The sequence below is a fragment of the Callithrix jacchus genome, chromosome 12 (assembly GCF_049354715.1).
Source record: "Callithrix jacchus isolate 240 chromosome 12, calJac240_pri, whole genome shotgun sequence".
In the NCBI taxonomy this organism is placed as follows: Eukaryota; Metazoa; Chordata; class Mammalia; order Primates; family Cebidae; genus Callithrix; species Callithrix jacchus.
In genome coordinates this window covers 106,529,039-106,549,114 of record NC_133513.1, presented here as the reverse complement: position 1 = coordinate 106,549,114, position 20,076 = coordinate 106,529,039, and the positions used below count along the sequence as shown (strand labels likewise).

The 20,076-nt window shown below is 47.2% G+C and overlaps 2 protein-coding genes across 20 annotated transcripts in view; one reads left to right on the top strand and one right to left on the bottom strand.

Moving 5' to 3' along the window:
• The window catches only part of NRAP (nebulin related anchoring protein), a 74,844-nt gene extending 68,401 nt beyond the window's left edge, over nucleotides 1-6,443 (top strand). For 8 of the 16 annotated variants that reach the window (XM_078346541.1, XM_009010295.5, XM_078346539.1 and 5 more), the window contains 4 exons: nucleotides 2,709-2,816; nucleotides 4,430-4,741; nucleotides 5,483-5,614; nucleotides 6,184-6,443. In XM_078346541.1, coding sequence (XP_078202667.1) covers nucleotides 2,709-2,816; nucleotides 4,430-4,741; nucleotides 5,483-5,614; nucleotides 6,184-6,288 — 657 coding nt within the window. In that variant the 3' untranslated portion in view covers nucleotides 6,289-6,443. Of the gene's footprint in view, nucleotides 1-2,708; nucleotides 2,817-4,429; nucleotides 4,742-5,482; nucleotides 5,615-6,180 lie in introns of all 16 variants that reach the window. The other 8 variants (XM_078346540.1, XM_002756603.7, XM_078346538.1 and 5 more) reach the window with 1 other exon arrangement.
• Nucleotides 5,677-20,076, bottom strand: part of HABP2 (hyaluronan binding protein 2) — a 38,997-nt gene continuing 24,597 nt past the window's right edge. For 2 of the 4 annotated variants that reach the window (XR_013525121.1, XR_013525122.1), the window contains 10 exons: nucleotides 18,307-18,423; nucleotides 17,430-17,549; nucleotides 16,768-16,939; nucleotides 15,281-15,378; nucleotides 13,859-14,114; nucleotides 12,607-12,749; nucleotides 11,316-11,450; nucleotides 9,528-9,676; nucleotides 9,290-9,435; nucleotides 5,677-7,060 (listed from right to left, as the gene is read on the bottom strand). Coding sequence is in view for 2 of the 4 variants with exons in the window: in XM_009010296.5 (XP_009008544.4) it covers nucleotides 6,896-7,060; nucleotides 9,290-9,435; nucleotides 11,316-11,450; nucleotides 12,607-12,749; nucleotides 13,859-14,114; nucleotides 15,281-15,378; nucleotides 16,768-16,939; nucleotides 17,430-17,549; nucleotides 18,307-18,423 (1,352 nt within the window). In the remaining 2 variants the exon portion in view is untranslated. The remainder of the gene's footprint in view (nucleotides 7,061-9,289; nucleotides 9,436-9,527; nucleotides 9,677-11,315; nucleotides 11,451-12,606; nucleotides 12,750-13,858; nucleotides 14,115-15,280; nucleotides 15,379-16,767; nucleotides 16,940-17,429; nucleotides 17,550-18,306; nucleotides 18,424-20,076) is intronic. The other 2 variants (XM_009010296.5, XM_002756437.6) reach the window with 1 other exon arrangement.

Sequence of the window (20,076 nt, the reverse complement as noted above, 5' to 3'; positions counted from 1 at the left end):
AATAGGCGGCCGCTTGGCCAACAAAGCTGTGATCCTTGGATAACAGGTAGAGAGACGGCGGAATCAAAAGACACTGTCAGATCAGAATAACACAGGCTGAGTGTGTCGGCCTGGGGCAGCATGGGGCCTCCCAGAGTCCGGCCATTCTTTCCTCCCTGGCCTGGCCATTGTGTCCTGGGGCTCCGTGCAGATCAACAGCTGCTACTGTTCACCCCAGAGGTGGCTGCCTTGCAGGGGTTGGCGTGAGGCGCCTTCTAGTTAGCGTGTGTATTAGTTTGTTGCGTTTGTAAAGCCCTGTGGGATCCCATGCAGTGAATGTGACGGTGCTTTGTAAATATGAGTTATTATGACCATTTGATGCTTTTGAGGGATGTGCAAGGGATAATTTTAGAACAGCAGCTCTGGTGGGCTGACCTCCATCTGGGGAAGCAGGACCTCCCCCTCAGCAGAGCCTGCACAAAACATCCATCTCATTAACGCTTCAAGGATGGGGGAAGGCAAGGCCTCCATCTGAGGAACAACTGGAGGCCCATTGCTGTAGAAACTGGGATAAAGCTGCCAGTGCATTTGGGGCCTGGCTTCAGGAGGAGAGCCACCCCAGGCTGGTGATAGAAGCATCTTCCTTCTCACAAGGGACGCCGGTCTACAGAGTCCTGGAGCTGAAATTAGCCACCAGGGTATGCGGATATGGATAACTCATGAACCTCTTTTGAAAGAGCACTTCTTCGGGGGCGTGTAGAACACGCACAATTGGATCAAGTGCTCTGTGAGGAAGATGTGGAGGGAAAGTGACCTTCCTGGGCAAAGAAAGCCATTGAGATGTGTAAGGCAGCCGAAATAACTAAAAATCAAATGACTCTAATGCGTGAGGATGAGGACAAAACTGTGCCCACTGTGATAAAGAAGAGGAACGCCCAGGGTTCCAAATCAAAGTGCCTACGGAATCTAAAGACTCCCAGTGGCAAGGCAAAAACCTCAACAGAATAAAAAACTCAGGGAGGAAGTGATCACAACCAAGCAAATAGTACACAGGGAGAAGTCACCCAGAGCAAGGGGGCCCGCACTCTCCGGAGACCCCGATCTGGGCCATGCTTTCTAGTTGACCCCAAGTTACAGAGACTCAGAAGCTGGGGTGCATTGGGCACCAAGGTGGGGTGACATTGGAGTTTGATGTTGCATCAAGTTTGGTGTCAATAACCAGCCCAGATCTGGTGTGGGGGTTCTTATTAAGAAGGCATGGTGTGCCCCTTAGAGACAGTGTTCAGGGTTTTGACTCTATTTGCTACTCTAATCTTTGTGGGGCTGTCCACACAGAAAGCAGAGTGCTACAGGGGATCATCACTCTGTCCGAGTCTGAACGTTCCTGTATGTATTTCAGTCCTAACTGCTAAGCTCAGTGATGACCCAGTAAATCTAATTATTTTTGGCTCTGTGACCCATCAATTAGGTGTTTATCCCAGCAATTAATGGTTCTGCCTTTCCAGGGCCTAGAACATAGTGAACATTTGGCTCAGGGTTTGCGGCATTGGGTGTTGGAGTCAGAGGCGAGGATGGAGGTGAAGCTGGTGTGGTCTGCGGCACAGAGAAACGATGAGATCCGCCATGCTTGGCCCAAGCACTCTGTGGTCCTCTCAGTTCCTGGCCCAGTTGCGGGATGGGGTGGGGCACTTTGCTTTTCATCTGCCACTCCTCTCATGCTTAATCCCCCCAATCCCCTGTAGAACAGAGAGCCAGCCTTGACCTCCATTTCCAGGAGACAAAAGTACGGTTCTTAAGGGCCCCCTGACCTGCTGTAGCTCGTGGAATGAGTGAGCAACCGACACGGTCTGGGGCTGTCACTTTGTCGTCTGTTGGTGATGTGCTTCTCCTGCTGTCTCCCTTCTCTGTGGCTGAATAAAGAACAGCCCTCCACTGGGATCTCCAGATGCCTCCTTTTATGGAGCCATTCCCTTATCTTGAAAAAAAAAATATTAGCTACATGAAGGCACAGAAGATTTTGATGCCTCTATCGGTGATGTGGGTCTACCTGAGGACTAAGAGGATATGATTACAGACTCCCAGAGGGCGTGTGAGAACAACTTGAAAAGGGAAAAAATGAAAGAGGAAGATATGAAACACATGGGTCAGGTACTCGGTCAGGTTCTTGACAATAAATTTAATTCAGGTGAAGGCTCTTCCCTTCGTGCAGGCACCAGGGGTGTATATGAGATGCAGCATGCCTCACAGGGATGGTGTGGGGCATGGCATCAAGGCCAGGCTGAGGCCCCCCAGATGTCAGTGGAGCTAATGAACACGAGTGCCAAGGCCCAAGGAACAGCACTTTCAGCATGTGGGGGGAAACTGGATTCTGGAAACTTGAATTCTGGCACCTAGAAGCGGCAAACCCGAAGCACTGAAAGTGAATACAAAGACAGGAAGGAGTGGGTGGGGGCTTCTGATACCAAGCGGGTGTTGCAAATGAGCCAGACCCACAGATCACAGGCCTCACAAGAGCAGGGCCTAATGGGAGGGCTGGGGGCTTAGAGCTGAGCCTTTTATGGCTAACCCCACCAATCCCACTGTTAGGGAGTCCCGAAGGTGGACATGGGGCTATAGGCTCTGCCATCCTGGGAACCAACAAGCTTAGGAACCACTCCTGCTGAGTACCAGCAACATGGAAGACAGCGGAGTGACCACCTGCTTACTCATGCTTTTGTTTTCCAATTTAGAAAGTCTACAGAAACTCCTGGGAGCAGACCCGGGCTGGCAGTTACGACTTCAGGCTGGATGCCATCCCCTTCCAGACTGCCCGGGCATCGAGGGAGATCGCCAGTGATGTAAGACCCCATATTCTCTCTGCCATCACTGATGGGTTATTTTTCTGGTTTTCCCAGTTCTGTTGAAAGGCAAACCACCAGGACCTGTCAAGATTATCTCTCTCCGCACCAAAACTGTGAACACATACTGTATTTTAAATGAAAGAAAAAAATAGGCTGTACTTTCTTTTTTTTTTTTTTTTTTGAGACGGAGTTTCGCTCTTATTACCCAGGCTGGAGTGCAATGGCGTGATCTCGGCTCACCGCAACCTCCGCCTCCTGGGTTCAGGCATTTCTCCTGCCCCAGCCTCCTGAGTAGCTGGGATTACAGGCATGTGCCACCATGCCCAGCTAATTTTTTGTATTTTTTAGTAGAGACGGGGTTTCACCATGTTGACCAAGATGGTCTCAATCTCTTGACCTCGTGATCCACCCGCCTCGGCCTCCCAAAGTGCTGGGATTACAGGTGTGAGCCACCGCGCCCGTCCTAGGCTGTACTTTCTAGCATCTTAGGCAGAAATTGGGGTCGAGGACGCTGTATTCCCATTCTCTCTCTTTACAGAGAGACACTCTTAAAAGATGATGGATGAGTACCAAGAGGTCCATGAATATGTGCTTGCGTTGTTGATTTGCAATAAAAGGACTTCTTTTAGCTGAAGTTCAGTGTGGTAGAGTAGAAAGAGATGGGGTTTTTGCCCTGATGGACAAGTTCAAATCCTGACTCTGTCACTTAGGAATTGGCTGTTTGTCTGGGGCAAGTTGCTCATATTCTCTGAACTTAAGTTTCTACATCCATGAAATAGGGACCTTGTCTCCTGGATTAAAGTAGGAATGAAAACAAAATCATATATGGTGTCTGGAACATAGCAGATATTTTGAAAGAGAGGGCACCACTGACTAAACAAGCATCCACAGTACCAGACAGAGCCCCACCTGGGAAGTTTCCTGCTGGTCCACAATGTGATAAGTACAGAAATAAACAGCATGCATTTAAAAATTTTTTTTTTTAGCAATTAGACATTGTAGTAGCCAAACATGTGATCACTGGACTCAGCTCATTGAACAGGGTGAAGGCCAGGTTGGGTGTTACCAAATAAAAGTGGTACGACTACGTACTAGCCACATGCAATAGGACTATATGGTCTTTGATGCATTGGAAATGTAAAAAGCAAAACAAAATGGGACTGGCCTTTCACTGTGGATGGTTTGAGGAGCGCTGAACTAGGTCCCTGAAAGCTGGAAAGAATCAAACGCAGAGTGGCCTGTGGGAGAATGGGCGCATTCCTCTTCCTGTTGGAGTGTTAATGATAATAGTGGTAATACAAGTAGCCACCACTCAGTGGGCCTGAGCTGATTGCCAGACATGAAGCTCAGTTCCTATCTGGTTGAATCTTCTCAACCCCCCATGGGGTGGAGATCATTCTCCAATTTTATCAGATGGGGAAACTGAGGCTCCGGGAGAAACTCAGTGACTGGCCCATGACCACACAGCGAGGTCTGCTTGAATCCAAAGCCTGTGCCTTTAACCCACTCTTGAGCCTCCTGCTGAGAATGCCCTGGGATGGCCCCATATGTGAGGCTGGCCCTGGGGGAAGTAGGCACCCATGACCTGCCTCTGCTCCTCTGACTTGCAGTTCCGGTACAAAGAGGCTTTCCTGCGGGACCGAGGCCTGCAGATTGGCTACCGCAGCGTCAACGATGACCCAAGGATGAAGCATTTCCTCCATGTTGGCAGGCTTCAGAGTGACAATGAGTACAAGAAGGACTTTGCCAAGAATCGATCTCAGTTTCACAGCCGCACGGACCAGCCCAGCCTCCTTCAGGCTAAGAGGAGCCAGCAGCTGGCCAGTGATGTGCACTACAGGCAGCCTCTGCCCCAGCCCACCTGTGACCCGGAGCAGCTGGGGCTCAGGCACGCTCAGAAGGCCCACCAGCTGCAGAGTGATGTGAGCTGCCTCCACCCACTCCCCTGAGGCTCTTCCCCTGGTGCCTCTTCCTAAGAGTTGGACATAATGCCCCGTTCCATGTTAGCTTCTGGGAGAGCTAGGCTGAGAGAGAATCCAAGACACCTAATGCTTTAGTGCCAGAAAGAATAACAACAATAACGACCACTTCTTGAGTGTCTCCTGTGGGCCAGGCCCTGTGTCAAATGCTCTCCAGGCCTCATGCCATTTGGCACTCATGCCAACCCCAGGACTGCCCCATTTTACAGATGAGGAATCTGAGGCTCTGAGAGGCTCAGTGACTTACTGAAGATCACATAAACGGCAGACCTGGGATACGAACCCCATTTGGTTTGCAGTGAGAGCCCAAGCTCTTGATGGCTATGCCCAACTGTTTCCAAGGGATCTTAGTAGTTATGAACCCAGCCTTTGCACTTTCCCTGGGAAGTGGCTTCCCTGAGGCCACAGAGTGTGTGGAGCAGGTGTCACTGCCCCCACCAACTCCCAATTGTAACTTTTGTCACTTGAATGGGAAGATGCAAGAGAGGGTGACATGCCAGCCGGACTCACAGCACATTGGGGCCCCTGTGCCAGGGAGACGCTGCTTATGATAAATTTGCTTCCCTTGTCATAACCAACAACATAGTCTCATCTTGTGGCTGCCTTTTTAATCCTCTTTAGTTAATGGTCAAACTGCTCCAAACCCTGCTGAGATATTCCTCTTGCTTCCCTCTTATCCTCAAGGTCAAGTACAAGTCAGACTTGAACCTGACAAGAGGTGTTGGCTGGACCCCTCCTGGCTCCTACAAAGTGGAAATGGCTCGGCGGGCTGCAGAACTGGCCAACGCAAGGGGCCTGGGTGTTCGGGGAGCTTACGTGAGTAGCAAGCGGCAAAGCCACCCTGGCTTGCGAGGCCATGGGGAAAGACAAACTCATTGTTTCTTTTCAAAGTTTATTTTTGGCCAAAGGTCAGATAGCTCTAAAGAAATGTGAAATGCGGCTCAAACAAGGTGCCTAATTTCATGGGTCTGAGATGACCAGGCAGATGACATGCAGGTTAAACTTCCTGCAGGGCTTTCTCTGAAGTCACAGCCATTAGTTCTGCAGAGGCAAACCTACCGGGGCTACATCAATCCCGGGCCAGGGCAGCCCAGGCTGTGCTGACTGCTTGCTCGTTACATTCGCAGAAAGGGTCAGGGACTTGCTGGATACGACAGTGTGCATTTTGAACCCTACTTTGTTCAGAAGAAAGATGCCAGGTCTAAATGAGAAATTGGCTTTGCTTCTTTCTCATTCTTGCCTTGAGGACCCTCTTTCTTGGGGAGGGTAGAGGAGGGGAAAAAGAAGGGGAGGGTGGACATGTTAGCTCCCAGGGCTTCTTAGCGTGTCCTATGGGAACAGGCTGGGAACGTCATTTTAACATGGGGTATGTTTGATTCCAGCAGCCCAGAGCAGAAGCAATGGAGGCTGGAGATCATCAGAGTGGGGAGGTGAACCCAGATGCCACTGAGATTCTGCACGTCAAAAGGAAGAAGGCCCTGCTGTTGTGAGCCATGTCTGCTCCGATTCTTGAGAGGCCAGAGAGGCAGTTTGCTCACCAGAGACATGCTTCAGATGGCTTTGATTTGGGCGAGCTGGAAGAAATGGCCCACCAGCCCATCCTAGATCTGCCTTTATTAAAATACTAACGCTGAAAGCGAATGGAGAATGTTGTATTTGTGGTCCTCTCTGATAGCTAGATGTGGATGGCTGGTTCTGTTGAGCACCTCAAGTGTCTGGGCTGGGGAATAAAGATGTGACGGTGGTGCCTGCTGATGCTGGGCATTCTGATGTCTGCATTTGCAGATGTCTGTGGTGGAGGCGGTCTCTGTGAACACTGATTTTCTGGAAGGTACAGTTGGTTGAGGGAAGCAAACATACTGTGGCGTATTGATTCCATCATTCCTTGGGTTACCAAGGGAGGCAGAAGGAGCCTTGTGAAATCATGCAAATGCCGGTCCGGAAAGGCCCAGGATGGGTGGCAGCTGTCTCTGCTGAGACCGAGGACACTCCACTGTGTGGTCCCCTGGAGAGTCCGGGGTGTCCATTGTTGGCCATGAGGCCTCCTGGTGTCAGGGTGCTAAGGAGAATGGGCTCTGAGGTCCAGAAGACAGTACCTTAAAAGTCACTTTGACTTTGGATGGTGTCTTTGATCCAATTCAGGAACTTGGTAACTTGGGTGTAGACCCCTGGCCTCTTCCCACACTCTAGGCCCCAGCTCACTATCCCATAGACGTAGTAGGTACCATCCTTCTCACAGGTCAGGGGGCCTCCAGAGTCACCCTAAAGGAAACAGAGGTATAAGAGACATTTGGAAACTCCCCCACCCGTCTCCAGGGGGTGTCAGGGAGGGATGGGGTGGAGTCCCTTGCCAGCCTCCGTGGGTTTCCCTGGAAAGCAGTGACAAGGCTTTCCCCACATCTCACATGATGCAAGACTCTAAGGGAGAGAAGATAACAGTGTCCTTCATCTCTGAGTCCATGAGGGCTTAGCAAAGAAGCTACAGGGATGCATTTCCAAACTCTTAGTGATGCAAATATTATGACTGTGAGTTCTCAGGGGCCCACAGCACACGCGGGGAGGAAGATGGGGACTCCAAGGCAGCGTGGCCTAGTTGCTCAGCATGGTCTATGGGGTCAGATCTCCTGGGTTTCAAGCCAGGCGCTACCACCTGCCAGACATGTGATCTTGGGCTTCAGTTTCTCACATGTAAACCATAGATAGCAATAGATCCCCACCCCCCAGGGTTCTATTTTTAGTACAGTATATAGGACAGTGTCTGGTTCATATTAAACCCTTCTTGAAGGCAGTGAGGATGATGATGGTGAGGAAAAGAAGACATTGAAGATGATAGCTCTTGAATACTTACTACTGCCTAATCACTACAACTGGCAGGTGTTTAAAAAAAATGAATTCTCTCTTTTAAACTTAGCCACGACCTTGTGATCTTATGGATAGGTTAGTTCCATTTTATAGCTTAGGCATCTGAGATTGAAGAATTGCTTTCATCACTGATAAAACTCATACAGTAAGAGACAGAAACTGGTTCATATCCACAACTATTTGTTTTCAAACCCTGCAAGTGAAATCCTTGAATTATCTAGAGAATTGAACAAGCTTTTAATTTTTTTGAGATAGGATCTCTCTTTGTTGCTCAGGTTGGAGTGCATTGGCACCATCTAGGCTCATTGCAACCTCCATTTCCCGGATCCAAGCAATTCTCCTGCCTCAGTCCCAATAGCTGGGACTACAAGCATGCACCACCATGCCCAGCTAATTTTTATATTTTTTTCAGTAGATACAGGGTTTCACCATGTTGGCTAGGCTGGTCTTGAACTCCTAACCTCAGGTCATCTGCCTGCCTCAGCCTCCCAAAGTGCTGAGATTACAGGCTTGAGCCACTGTGCCCAGCCTGAATGAATTTTAACCATTTTCTGGGACGGAGGTTAGGGTAAATTGCACCCATTTACCCCTCCTCTGAGTAGGTGAATATCGATGGCTCTTTGGGAAGAGACAGAGGGTCACAGGAGAGCCACAAACCCTAGAGAGAGGAACCTCTATGTCCCATCCCAAAGTGAGTTCAAGGCCAGCAAATCATTTTTGGGTTCCTTTGCACAGGGAGACTCCCTCGGGGAGTTGGGATTTGAATGTCGGCATGCTGTTTCCCAGGACGGTTTGAAGGCTACAGAGACAGCAGGCAAAAAATTCTAAATGGAGGTTTTCCTGAGATTCTAGAAAGGAACCTGTGTGATGTGATCCCTACAGAGAGAGAAACTATCGGGAGTGGGCTTTGACTTGGGGCAGGGCCCGATGTCACTTTAGCATTGGTTGATGGAGCCACCACCTTCTCCCTCTGCTGCAGTGTCTTTGCGTCACAAGCCTTAGCAACTTGGGGTTCCCAAAGGCCCTAGGATACACAGATACTTAGTTTTCTAGGGCTGACACTCACGCAGTCTCTCTCTCTCTCTCATGCGTGCACACACACACACACACACACACACACACACGCACGAGTCCTAATGAGTTAATATCCTTGTGAAATCTCTAGATCTTCCTCTTTCTTCTTCTAGCCACTGGTCTTCTGGACGGTGACCTGCTTACTGGGATTCTCAGAAATGCTGCCCAACACAAGGCCACAAGCCCTTTAGGTGTCCTGAAGACTATATTTTTCAAATTCCAGCCTTGCCACTGGCCACCAATTGCTATAGGCCAACATAACATCTCTGAGCATCTGTAAAATGTGATCGTGACATCCCCTCCATCAGTGTGTTGTGAGAGTTGAATTAGATAATGCAGCAATGTGACCTCTGTGGTCATTATGCTGAGTCATCCTGGGTTGATATGGATGCAGATACAGCAGGGGACCAGGAGGGAGACACAGAGCCCATCTGTGTCTTAGCTTTACTGCAGGTGGACCTGTGAACCTAGCTCCCCGCCCAGGGCTCTAAGGGGCCTCTTCCTAGTGAAACATCCTGCCAGCCTCTTCTGCAAGTACCACATGGAGTCTCTGACCTGGCAGGTGTCTTGCCCAGGTTTCTGAAGGTTTCCTGCACAGATCATACTGTCATCAATTATGTGATCATAGAGTTGGCGGGAGTTGCACAAAGTGTTGGAGATTAGCTTGACTTTGGCATCCAGGAGCTGGCGGGACCCTTCTCCTGTGGGGAAGGGGAAGAGAAAAGAGTCACTACTGTGGGGACCAGGGTGGCACCAACCCCACCAGAAACAAGACTGTCAGGGAGAAACCCACCAACTCTCAGCTCAGAAGGGAAGGGTTTTTCCAGGAGATGGGCAGAAAAGTCTCATCTTTAGCCTTCGCCATGTCAATGCAGACTTGCAGTCCTGTGCTTGTCACGATGGATGGCAACAGATCGTATATTCCCGCCTCTCTCTCCCCAGCTAGGCCATGAGGTTCAGGAGGAAATAGATGCTGTCTTAATCATTTTAAAATTCCCATAGGACTAATAAAAGGGCTGGCACAATTTTTAGTGGATGGATGGATGAATGGATGGATGGATGAATGGATGGATGGATGAATGGATGGATGAATGGATGGATGGATGAATGGATGGATGGATGAATGGAAGAAGTGCCCTGTGCAGTAGGCTACCTGGTTCCTAGAGCAGGCATTTTCCCCTCAAATGGTAATGAAATCAATCAAAATATGTCATTGGCTTTGAACATAAAGTCTTGAAGGGTCGTTCATGAAAAGAAAAATAATTTTAACCTGAGGCTGCAAAATATTCCCATCTGAGACATCACCATGCTGACCGGACCATACTGAGCGTAATAGAGGGTGACAAGTTCAGATGGACTACAGTGAAAACGACTATAAAATGAGTTTACTGGTTGACCCTAAATCCAATTAGCCAGACATCTTTCTCAAAAGCCTCAAAGTTGTATATTACATTTCACTTTCTTCAGATGTGTGGACTTTTCTGCAGACTTATTTAAAGCGATTCTCTCTATTCATTATTAAGGACAAGATTTGGGAAGGAAGAGAAATATATTTTGAGTATTTGGGAAAGACATGAAATATCATTCTGAATTTGTGTGTGTGTGTGTGTGTGTGTGTGTGTGTGTGTGTAAGAGGGTATAACCATGCCAGTACTATGAGAAAAGTAACCCTTTGGTTACTTTTTTTTTTTGGAGACAGAGTCTCGTGCTGTTGCCCAGGCTGGAGTACAGTGGTGACATCTTGGCTCACTGCAACCTCTGCCTCCTGGGTTCAAGCAATTCTTCTGCCTCAGCCTCCTGAGTAGCTGGGACTACAGGGATGCATCACCATACCCAGCTAATTTTTGTATTTTTAGTAGAGACAGTGTTTCACCATGTCGGCTAGGCGGGTCTTGAACTCCTGACCTCGTGATCCAGCCACCTCAGCCTCCCAAAGTGCTGGGATTACAGGCATGAGCCACCATGCCTGACTGGTTACTTTTTTAGATAAGACCAAGTCCTAAAGACAAATCAACACCGGATTTAACAAATTTTATAGAACGTCTACTGTATGAAGAGCCCTGACCAAAGTACTGTGGAACAGACAGAGCTGAATGGGACCTGACTCCCATCTTCTAGGGCTGACTTAATGAATGTCTCTGTAGAATTCTGTTATCCCCTGTGATCACACTTGCAAAACTAAGATCTAAGTATAATAACTGAGAAACTAAAACTCAGTTTTTCAATGACAAAGTTAAGAATTGAATACTAATCTATCTGACTCAAAAATCCATGAACTTTCCTCCTTCCAGTCCACCTAGGGAAGGAGCAAGGTCTCCATGGATGCAAGGTCAATGCTTGGTAAAATTCAAATATTTGAGGGCAGGGGTCAGGGACAGATAGGGAGAGCAGAGAACTTCAGGAAAGGCTCCCTGCAGGTGGAGGAATTTAACCAGAGCTTGAACGATGAGGCAGATGCTGTCTTTGGTTAATGCATTTTGAATATGACACTCATTTCAACTTCAAAAGGGCAGTTGAGTTCGGCCTTTCTTCTCTGGTTGATGTAGTTCACCTGTCATGGGAGAGTGCATGGCCAACTCACCTGTTTCTGTAACACCCCAACCAGAGATGTGGCATTCAGTCCCAGAGGGAAAGGACCTGTCAGGCAAGCACACGGTCTTCACATATTTGGATTCCAGAGCACAGTGTCCATTCACTGGCTTTAACTTGAGTAAAGCTAGGTGGAGAGAGAGGTGGGAAATGGTTGTGATGTCACGTCTTTGTCCAAGAAGCACCAGCTTCAATTTGCTGAGGAAGGTGGCCACAGCAAAGGCCCACCTACCCATGCCATGCCTAAAAAGCTTCTTCCACAGTTATATCATATTTTGAACTTCCACCTGGGGAGGAGTAACACTTCAGGGTGAGAGTCGTTTCAAGAAATAATAATTGATGAGGAGGCTGAGTCTGCAGAAGGTCAGATTTTCCAAAGACAATAGTTTGGGCCAGGCACGGTGGCTCACACCTGTAATCCCAGCACTTGGGGAGGCCGAGGTGGGCAGATCACTTGAGGTGAGGAGTTTGAGACCAGCCTGGCCAACATGGCGAAACCCTGACTCTACTAAAAATACGAAAAAATTAGCCAGGCATGTTGGCAGGTGCTTGTAATCCCAACTACTCTGGAGTCTGAGACAAGAGAATTGGTTGAACCCAGGAGGCAGAGGTGGCAGTGAGCTAAGATTGCATCACTCCACTCCAATCTGGGTGACAGAGGGAGACTCTGCCTCAACAAGAAAACAAACAAACAAAAAAGAAATAATAATTGAGTTTGAAAGCATTCCTACTCCATTTTTTAAGAAACAGGCCATAAGAGGAAAAAAAAGCCATGAGGAAGGAGAGAGAGGTGGAGGGGGGTCTCATGAAAAGGGAAATGGGATATAGAACTAAGCAGCTGGTAGCTAGAAACATCACTGCATTTGCACTGGAGCACCTGCCAGGGGCCAGTATGTGCTTGCATGCTCATCCTGTCACCTGACACACAGGAAGCTGAGAGTTGTGCATCAGAGTTTCCATTTAATAGAAGAGAAAAGAGGGCTCAGGGAGGTGAGCTGGCTCCTAGCGAGAACGTTGGGAAGCTGGGATTCCAGGCCAAGCCCATTCCACAGCACAAGTTCCTAGCATTGCTTCCCCTCTGTTTAAGAGCATATCCCATTTATCCACATTTACATATATTCTTAAAAACTAAAGATCTCTGGAATACATTCTCTACCTTACAGGGTCCACGAGGGACCAAAAACAATCAAGAGCACCTTCTAGAACCAAACTTCAGTGTTCCATTCATAGAGAACTCCACTCAGGACAGGACCCTCAAGAGAGCCATGAAAGAGAAAACTTGCCAATATCATTGTGGGGAATCTCATCTCTTTCATTGTAGTGGCTGTACTTGAATATCTTCTCCACCCCAAATCTCTGCTCATGAAATTCTGCTTTCTTCAGGTCTTGGTCCCCTAGCACCACCTTGAGTTGTCTGGCTTTTATGCTGCAAGGGAAAATGAGATGTTAGTAAATAACTCTGGCTCTGCTCCTGCTCAGCCATGTGGCCTTTGGCAAATCTGACCTTCTGCAGACTCAGCCTCCTAATCTGTAACCCTCGTCTCACTCACAGAACTCTGCTGTGGTGGGGTCCAAATAAGATAATGTAAGGAAAGTGCTTTATTAACAGAAGCAAGCTCCAAATGTAAGTTGTAACTTTTATCCACTTCTTATGGGAGACCTTCCATTCTTCCTAGGCCTTGCAAAAAAATACCAAAACAAAAACAAAAACAGCCATTGCCATCTTGAACCAATCTTCTTAAACCCATTGGCAGGTGCTATTGTTTCCATGCTTGACTTCTCTTGAGGAGCACCACCTCCTAGAATCCCAGAGAAATCATTTACTAACAAGGTGAACTGGAAGACCTTCAAGGCTACCTCCAAAACCTAGGCTTTGTTGGACCAACCTTGACCATGAGCATAGGGAGCTCAGAAGAGGCAGTGACTCTTTAGCTTCCCAGAAGGTACTTGCTTATCTAAGGCACACAGGAGGCCTGGCTGAAGACACCTGACTGAGAAGGGTCATTGGTGATGGCATCAGACAGTGGAGCATGCTTTCCTCTGTTCAAGGCAGGACAAAAGAAGTCAAAGAAGCAGATAGAAGCAGTTTCCATCTTACTTGTCCGCCTACTTTCCATGTGACTTCAGGCAAGGTAAAGGCAGAATCCCAAGATTCAATGTTCTCACTTACAAAAAGGAAATAACAATAAACTCTTTTCCTCCACAAATATTTACTCAGCACTTACTATTTACAAAGACATGCTCAAGGCACTGGATATCCCACAATTAATAAAAGAGATTAAAATCCCTGACCTTCCTCAGCTTGTCTTCCAGCAGACAGCGTTGAGGATTAAATGTCATATAATAAATACAGTGCACATGGTGAGCATTCTAGATGTGGTAGCTATTTTCCATGTGGCTTTAAGGAGCCATTCTTTTGCCCGTGAATCCATATCAGACTCCCTAATCCTGCCAGAGCTACCAAGATACCACTCAGACAGGAAGGGGAGAGCACCCCCAGGCACTCAAGCCACCCTGATCCCTACCAGCACCTACTCGGTGCAGTGGGCAGCGGTGAGCACCCAGCAGGGGTGGATCAGTGCCCCCCCGCAGAAGTGGCCCTGGGGCATGGAGATGGTCAGAGGCACTGAGGTCTGCAGGGATGCCTGCCACGGGTGCTTGCCAGCCGCACTCTTAAAGCCTCCATAGATTCTCTTGATCTTCCTTTCTGTTATCTCAGTCTTTCCGCAGGAGTCAAGCCCCGGAAGCTTGGACAACGGCTCAGTGGGGCTTTCCTCTGGGTAGGCAATGTCTGTGGGACACAAGTAAGACAAATCACGCTATTCAGCCTCCCTCCAGTTCCTCAGTAGGGCTCAGGCAGAGGTATGACTCTGAGCCCAGCCACTGAGCAGGAGTCCAGAGCTGAGAGACTGTACTGGAACGGGGTGGGCATGCAGTTGGCTCACAGTTGATATTTGTTGAATACATTGCATTACATAAAGCTAGTCTACATAATTAACAACAAAGATTTTTCTTTTCCTATTTCAACGTGTGTGACTCCTAAGATTGACATGTACACAAACACATTATGTTTATACAAATATACAAATTCATCACTGGATATATACTCTACCCTGACAAAGCATCCACAATTATAAGTGTGTATCATCAATACATCTTTCATTATTAATGCACACTTATAATTATGGAGGATTTTTCAGGGTAGAGGAGAGGATCTTCAGATGAAGTGGAATGGGGAGATAAGACATTTGCACAGACGACTGTGATACAAAAGGAAAGAACAGTAAATACTGTATAGGTGGTGTCTTGCCTCGTTCCTTGGGGTTTGTAAGGAGGCAGAGATAACATTTCACTGGAGAGATCAAGGAGGACTTCCTGGAGGAGAAGATATTTGAGTTGGTTCTCAAAGAATAGTTGTATATAGACAAGTACAGACATGAGATGGAGTGTTACAAACAGAAGCAACCATAAAATCAAAGGCACATATGTAAAACTCCTCAAGGAGGGAATCCCACTGGTCAGGGTGAAAGAGCACATCATTTCATATGTGGACACAGAGCAGGGCCAGGGCAGACTGGCAGGAAGATTGTGAGGCTGGAATTTAGATGCTTTGCATCCTGAGAGGCTATAGGAGCCCAGCCACTGTTTGATCACCATTCTACACCCAGGGCCCAGCATGGTGGCTGGCAAACAGCAAGAGATGGGTAAATATCTCCTGATGACACTGACCTGGAGTCAGAAACCATGAATTTAGAGTTGGACCACCTGACCCAAACCCACAAAGGTATTCAGACCTGCTTGGCATCCTGGTGGGTGCAGATGGTTGGGCAATTGGGCTGGCACTGGGATGGGAATTGGTAAAGCAGGTGTGGAGGAAGAACAGGGCAAGGGAGTTCCCTACAAATCTCCATGCCCCCCCACCAACCCTCTGGGCCTCTGGATAGCCATGGCCTTTACCTTGGGCTGAGCAGGCTGTGACATTACAGTACTCCCATTTCACCTTGTCACTGCTAACTTTAATGAAGCACCAAGGCTTTTCGTCTGCATCCGGGTTTCTAAAATACAAAACAAAACAACTCAGAGTCAAGGCTTGATGAACCCACTGGATCTTATTAAAGAACCTTTGGATAAGAAGGTGTCAAGCTCTTGTGCTCCCCTTAGCATAGAAGGATGTTTATAGTTTTTTGGAAAAACCTTGACTTCCAGAGGAAAATCTCAAGGATGAGGAAGCAGCTCACGAGTCTCATGCCAGATCCACAGAACACATCAAATGGTTTGTAGGAAAAGAAATGAGATCCCTGTTGATGACCTTTCTATGTCAGGAGAGTAAAATCATCCCATAAACATGGTGAGAGTTGGGCTCCTGAGTCTTTGAATTCTATGCATGGGCATCCTCTGAGAAAGGCTGCCAAGAGCCCCCTGCTCTCTCCCTGAAGACAGCTCCACAGAGAACAGCTCAAGGTGAGTGCAAATGTAAGGTTCTAGTGTTTTGTGCAAAAAAAAAAAAAAATCCTCATTTATGAACCCAGTTAAAAGTCATACAAAGATCCCCTCCTGCTAATCTGCAACTCACAGGACTCATTGGCCTTGGCTGGACAAAGTGTAGTGGCAGAAAGCCAACAGAGTGGCCTGGAGGCAGCAGAAAAGAAAGAAGGAAATGAGATCACCCCTGGGACGGTGGTGGCATTACCCTCACATGGAAAAACCTGAACATCCTTGGGTCAGGGACCATCACCTTCAACAGACATTGCACTTGCTGTATGTGGGATCATGTGATTATTTCTGACCAATGAAATATGTATGTGGAGAGGATGTATCCCTTCTAAGTTGAGGTAGTAAAGACCTCATGCTTCATTTTCCAGTATCTTCTTGCTGTTCCTGAGCATCTGAGTAACGCTGTGGAGCTGAATCCCTTATCATCACCACCACCAACCCACATGACACATGCAACATTAGTAAGAAATAGACTTTTGGCTTTTGTTGAGACAGGGTCTCAGTTTGTCACCCAGACTGGAGTGCAATGGCACAATCATAGCTCACTGCAGCCTCGACCTCCTGGGTTCAGATGATCCTCCTATCTCAGCCTCCTAATTAGCTAGGACTAGAGGCGCCAGCCACCGAGTCCAACTAATTACTTTGTATTTTTGGTAGATACAGGGTTTTGCCATTTTGCCCAGGCTAGTCTCAAACTCCTGGGCTCAAGCGATCTGCCTGCCTTGGCCTCCAAAAGTGCTCAGATTACAGGCATGAGCCACAGCGACTGGCCCAGAAGTAGACTCTGCTGTGTTTTGAACCGCTGAGATTTGGCAGCTGTTTGCTACAGCAACATAACATCGCCTATCCTGAGTAAGAAAATCTTCCTAGAAAGAAGGCTGATAAGTCTCCATGATCTGTTTTAAACTAAGTGACCAAAATCAACCGAGCATAAATAAGGTAACAGTTACCTGCAGAAGTTGTGCTCCCCAATCCCATGGGCTTCAGCATCCTCCATAAACATGTTGTAATTCTCCTGCAAGAGGAGGTGGGAGTTCCAGTAAAGGCATGCGTGCTGGTTGACTGTCCTATTAATTTTCCCTCGGTAAGAGTAGCCATCGCCAACATAGCAGTCATCAGAACCTCCGAAAGAGCAGGTAGCAATGTGAGAACCAACAGCCACGGGCAAGCTGCTCCCAAAAAGGGCTTGGTGGGTATGTCAAGTGGTGAGAGAACTGGACCTGCGTATTTATTGCCCTGAGATTTCACCACAAAATTTCAGAAAGAAAAAAAGTGTTGAATGGCCCATATTTAATCCTGCTTAAAACATGAAATAGAGTGGTTGTAGGGTGTGGGAGCTTACTTATTCAATTCTGGCTCACACAAGAACTGATGGAAGGTGGGTTAAGGCCCAGGGATGCCCAGGTGTTTTGATCTGCCTCCACCACATTCAAGTTTATTACTTTCTTTATATGAAGCGAGACATACCTTATCCCTTTAGGCGAAAAAGCTGAGGCAATAGTAGAGTTTGGGAAACTTGATTTGAACCACATTCTGGCAACGAAACCCCTAGAGAAAAAGGTTCCAGAGGCCTCACTTGCAGCCCTGATGAGGTGGTGGCAGAGACCCATACCTATTTCACAGAATCTCCCCTTGAACTGGTCAGGACACGCACAGGTGAACTTGGATCTCCGCTTATGCCGGGAGCAGGTACCCCCATTCTGGCAGGGGTTTGGCCTGCACACGGGAACCACTGTGAACACAGGAATGGGGCCAGGAAGGCTCTTCATAAGGAGTTACAACCCGTGTCTGAGATGACAAGGAGACACTGGTGGCATTCTACTGGTGTCCATCCTTTCACCAGAGAGATGGGTCACCAGAGGGGAAAGACAGATCCACTGACACTCTAGTAAGTGTACACAGAAGCCTTAAGAACATAAGCAAACATGGATGAAGCAATATGGCTGGAGGCCATGCATAAGCGCATAAGTAGATGGGTCACTCAGTAAGGAAGCGAAGAGGCATGGATGAAGCAGGAATGCTGGGCCCTGTCTGAGCTAGGTAGAACTCTGCCCTGCTGATATCCATGTGACCATGAGCAAGTGAGTAACCTGTGTACATTTCAGGTTCTTCATCTGTAAATTCCTCAAGGTGTTTTTGGAGAATGGAAGAAAGAACATAAATTTCCTGAGACAATGCCTGACTCACAGCAGGCACTTGATATGTATTAATTCCCCTACTTGGTCCCTCTCAGGAATAGATCAGAGCCTACTTGCTGGATGAAGTGAGTTTCAGGATGATTCTTTTTGGTTGGGAAGGGACACAGACCAGTCAGTTCCCACTGGATGGAGTCGATCCAGGGATAAAGAATCTTTGGAAAGCCTAGGGAAAAGGATCATCTTGGATGCCTGCCACAAAAACATCATATGCATCTAACCTTCCAAGCAGAAGGATGCAGGTACAACATAGAGCACAGAGAGCCTAGCATCGAAGGGACCTCCACCACTTACCTTGGGAGCAGTTGGGACCTGTGTAAGGGTGTTTACAGGCACAGCGGTAGTAGGGAGGGCTCTGGGTAATGAGACATTGGCCTCGGCCACATGGGTTGTCCTTGCACCTGTTTTGCACTGTAGGAGATCCATAGAGAAGTGAGGGCAAAGCATAAGACATTATCTGGGGTATATTTTCCCTAGAGGGAGAAATGTATAGTACAGTGGGAGGTGGGGTTACCGACGGAGGTGTAGCCTTGTCCATGGTCCTGAAATACTAGGCTACACCAGGACAAAGCTTCTGTCTCATCTTTGAGTCACAGCTGATTGTCTCCCATGTTGCTTCTGGTGCCCATAGTCTTAATTTTTCTATCCTAATAAAAACTTTGATAATCGTTACACCTTCACCAGAAGAGGTACAATTTTAATCTCTCCATTTTCTAGCTAGCTTCAGAGTCCATTTAAATTTTGTCACTTTTCTGAGAAGTTGAGGAATGAGCCCAGATGCTATGTTTATATTCAACAGCCTCAACCATCCAGAAAATTTATTGAAGAAATTGCAGGATTGGAAATGAAAAGAATAAGTGTAGATTTCCTTCTAGGGTTTTTATGGTGCCAGGTCTTATGTTTAAGTCTTTAATCCATCTGGAGTTAATTTTGGTGTAAGGTGTCAGGAAGGGGTCCAGTTTCTGCTTTCTACACATGGCTAGCCAGTTTTCCCAACACCATTTGTTGAACAGGGAGTCCTTTCCCCATTGCTTGTTTTTGTCAGGTTTATCAAAAATTGTATGGTTGTAGCTATGTTGTGTTGCCTCTGATGCCTCTGTTCTGTTCCATTAATCTATATCTCTGTTTTGGTACCAGTACCATGCTGTTTTGATTACTGTAGCCTTATAGTATAGTTTGAAATCCGGTAGTGTGATGCCCCCCGCTGTGTTCCATCCAGGACATAGGAGTAGGCAAGGACTTCATGAACAAAACACCAAAAGCATTGGCAACAAAAGCCAAAATAGACAAATGGGACCTAATGGAACTCCACAGCTTCTGCACAGCAAAAGAAACAGTCTCTAGTGTGAATCGGTAACCAACAGAATGGGAAAAAAATTTTGCAGTTTACCCATCTGACAAAGGGCTGATATCCAGAATTTACAAAGAACTCAAACAGATTTACAGGAAAAAAACAAGCCCATTCAAAAGTGGTCAAAGGATATGAACAGACACTTTACGAAAGAAGACATATATGAGGCCAACAATCATATGAAAAAATGCTCATCGTCACTGGTCATCAGAGAGATGCAAATCAAAACCACATTGAGATACCATCTCACGCCAGTTAGAATGGCAATCATTAAAAAATCTGGAGACAACAGGTGCTGGAGAGGATGTGGAGAAAAAGGAACACTTTTACACTGTTGGTGGGAGTGTAAATTAGTCCAACTATTGTGGAAGATGGTGTGGCGATTCCTCAAGGCCTTAGAAATAGAAATCCCATTTGACCCAGCAATCCCATTACTGGGTATATATCCAAAGGACTATAAATCGTTCTACTATAAGGACACATGCACACGAATGTTCATTGCAGCACTGTTTACAATAGCAAAGACCTGGAATCAACCCAAATGCCCATCAATGATAGACTGGATTGGGAAAATGTGGCACATATACACCATGGAATATTATGCAGCGATCAGAAATGATGAGTTTGTGTCGTTTATAGGGACATGGATGAATCTGGAGAACATCATTCTCAGCAAACTGACACAAGAACAGAAAATGAAACACCGCATATTC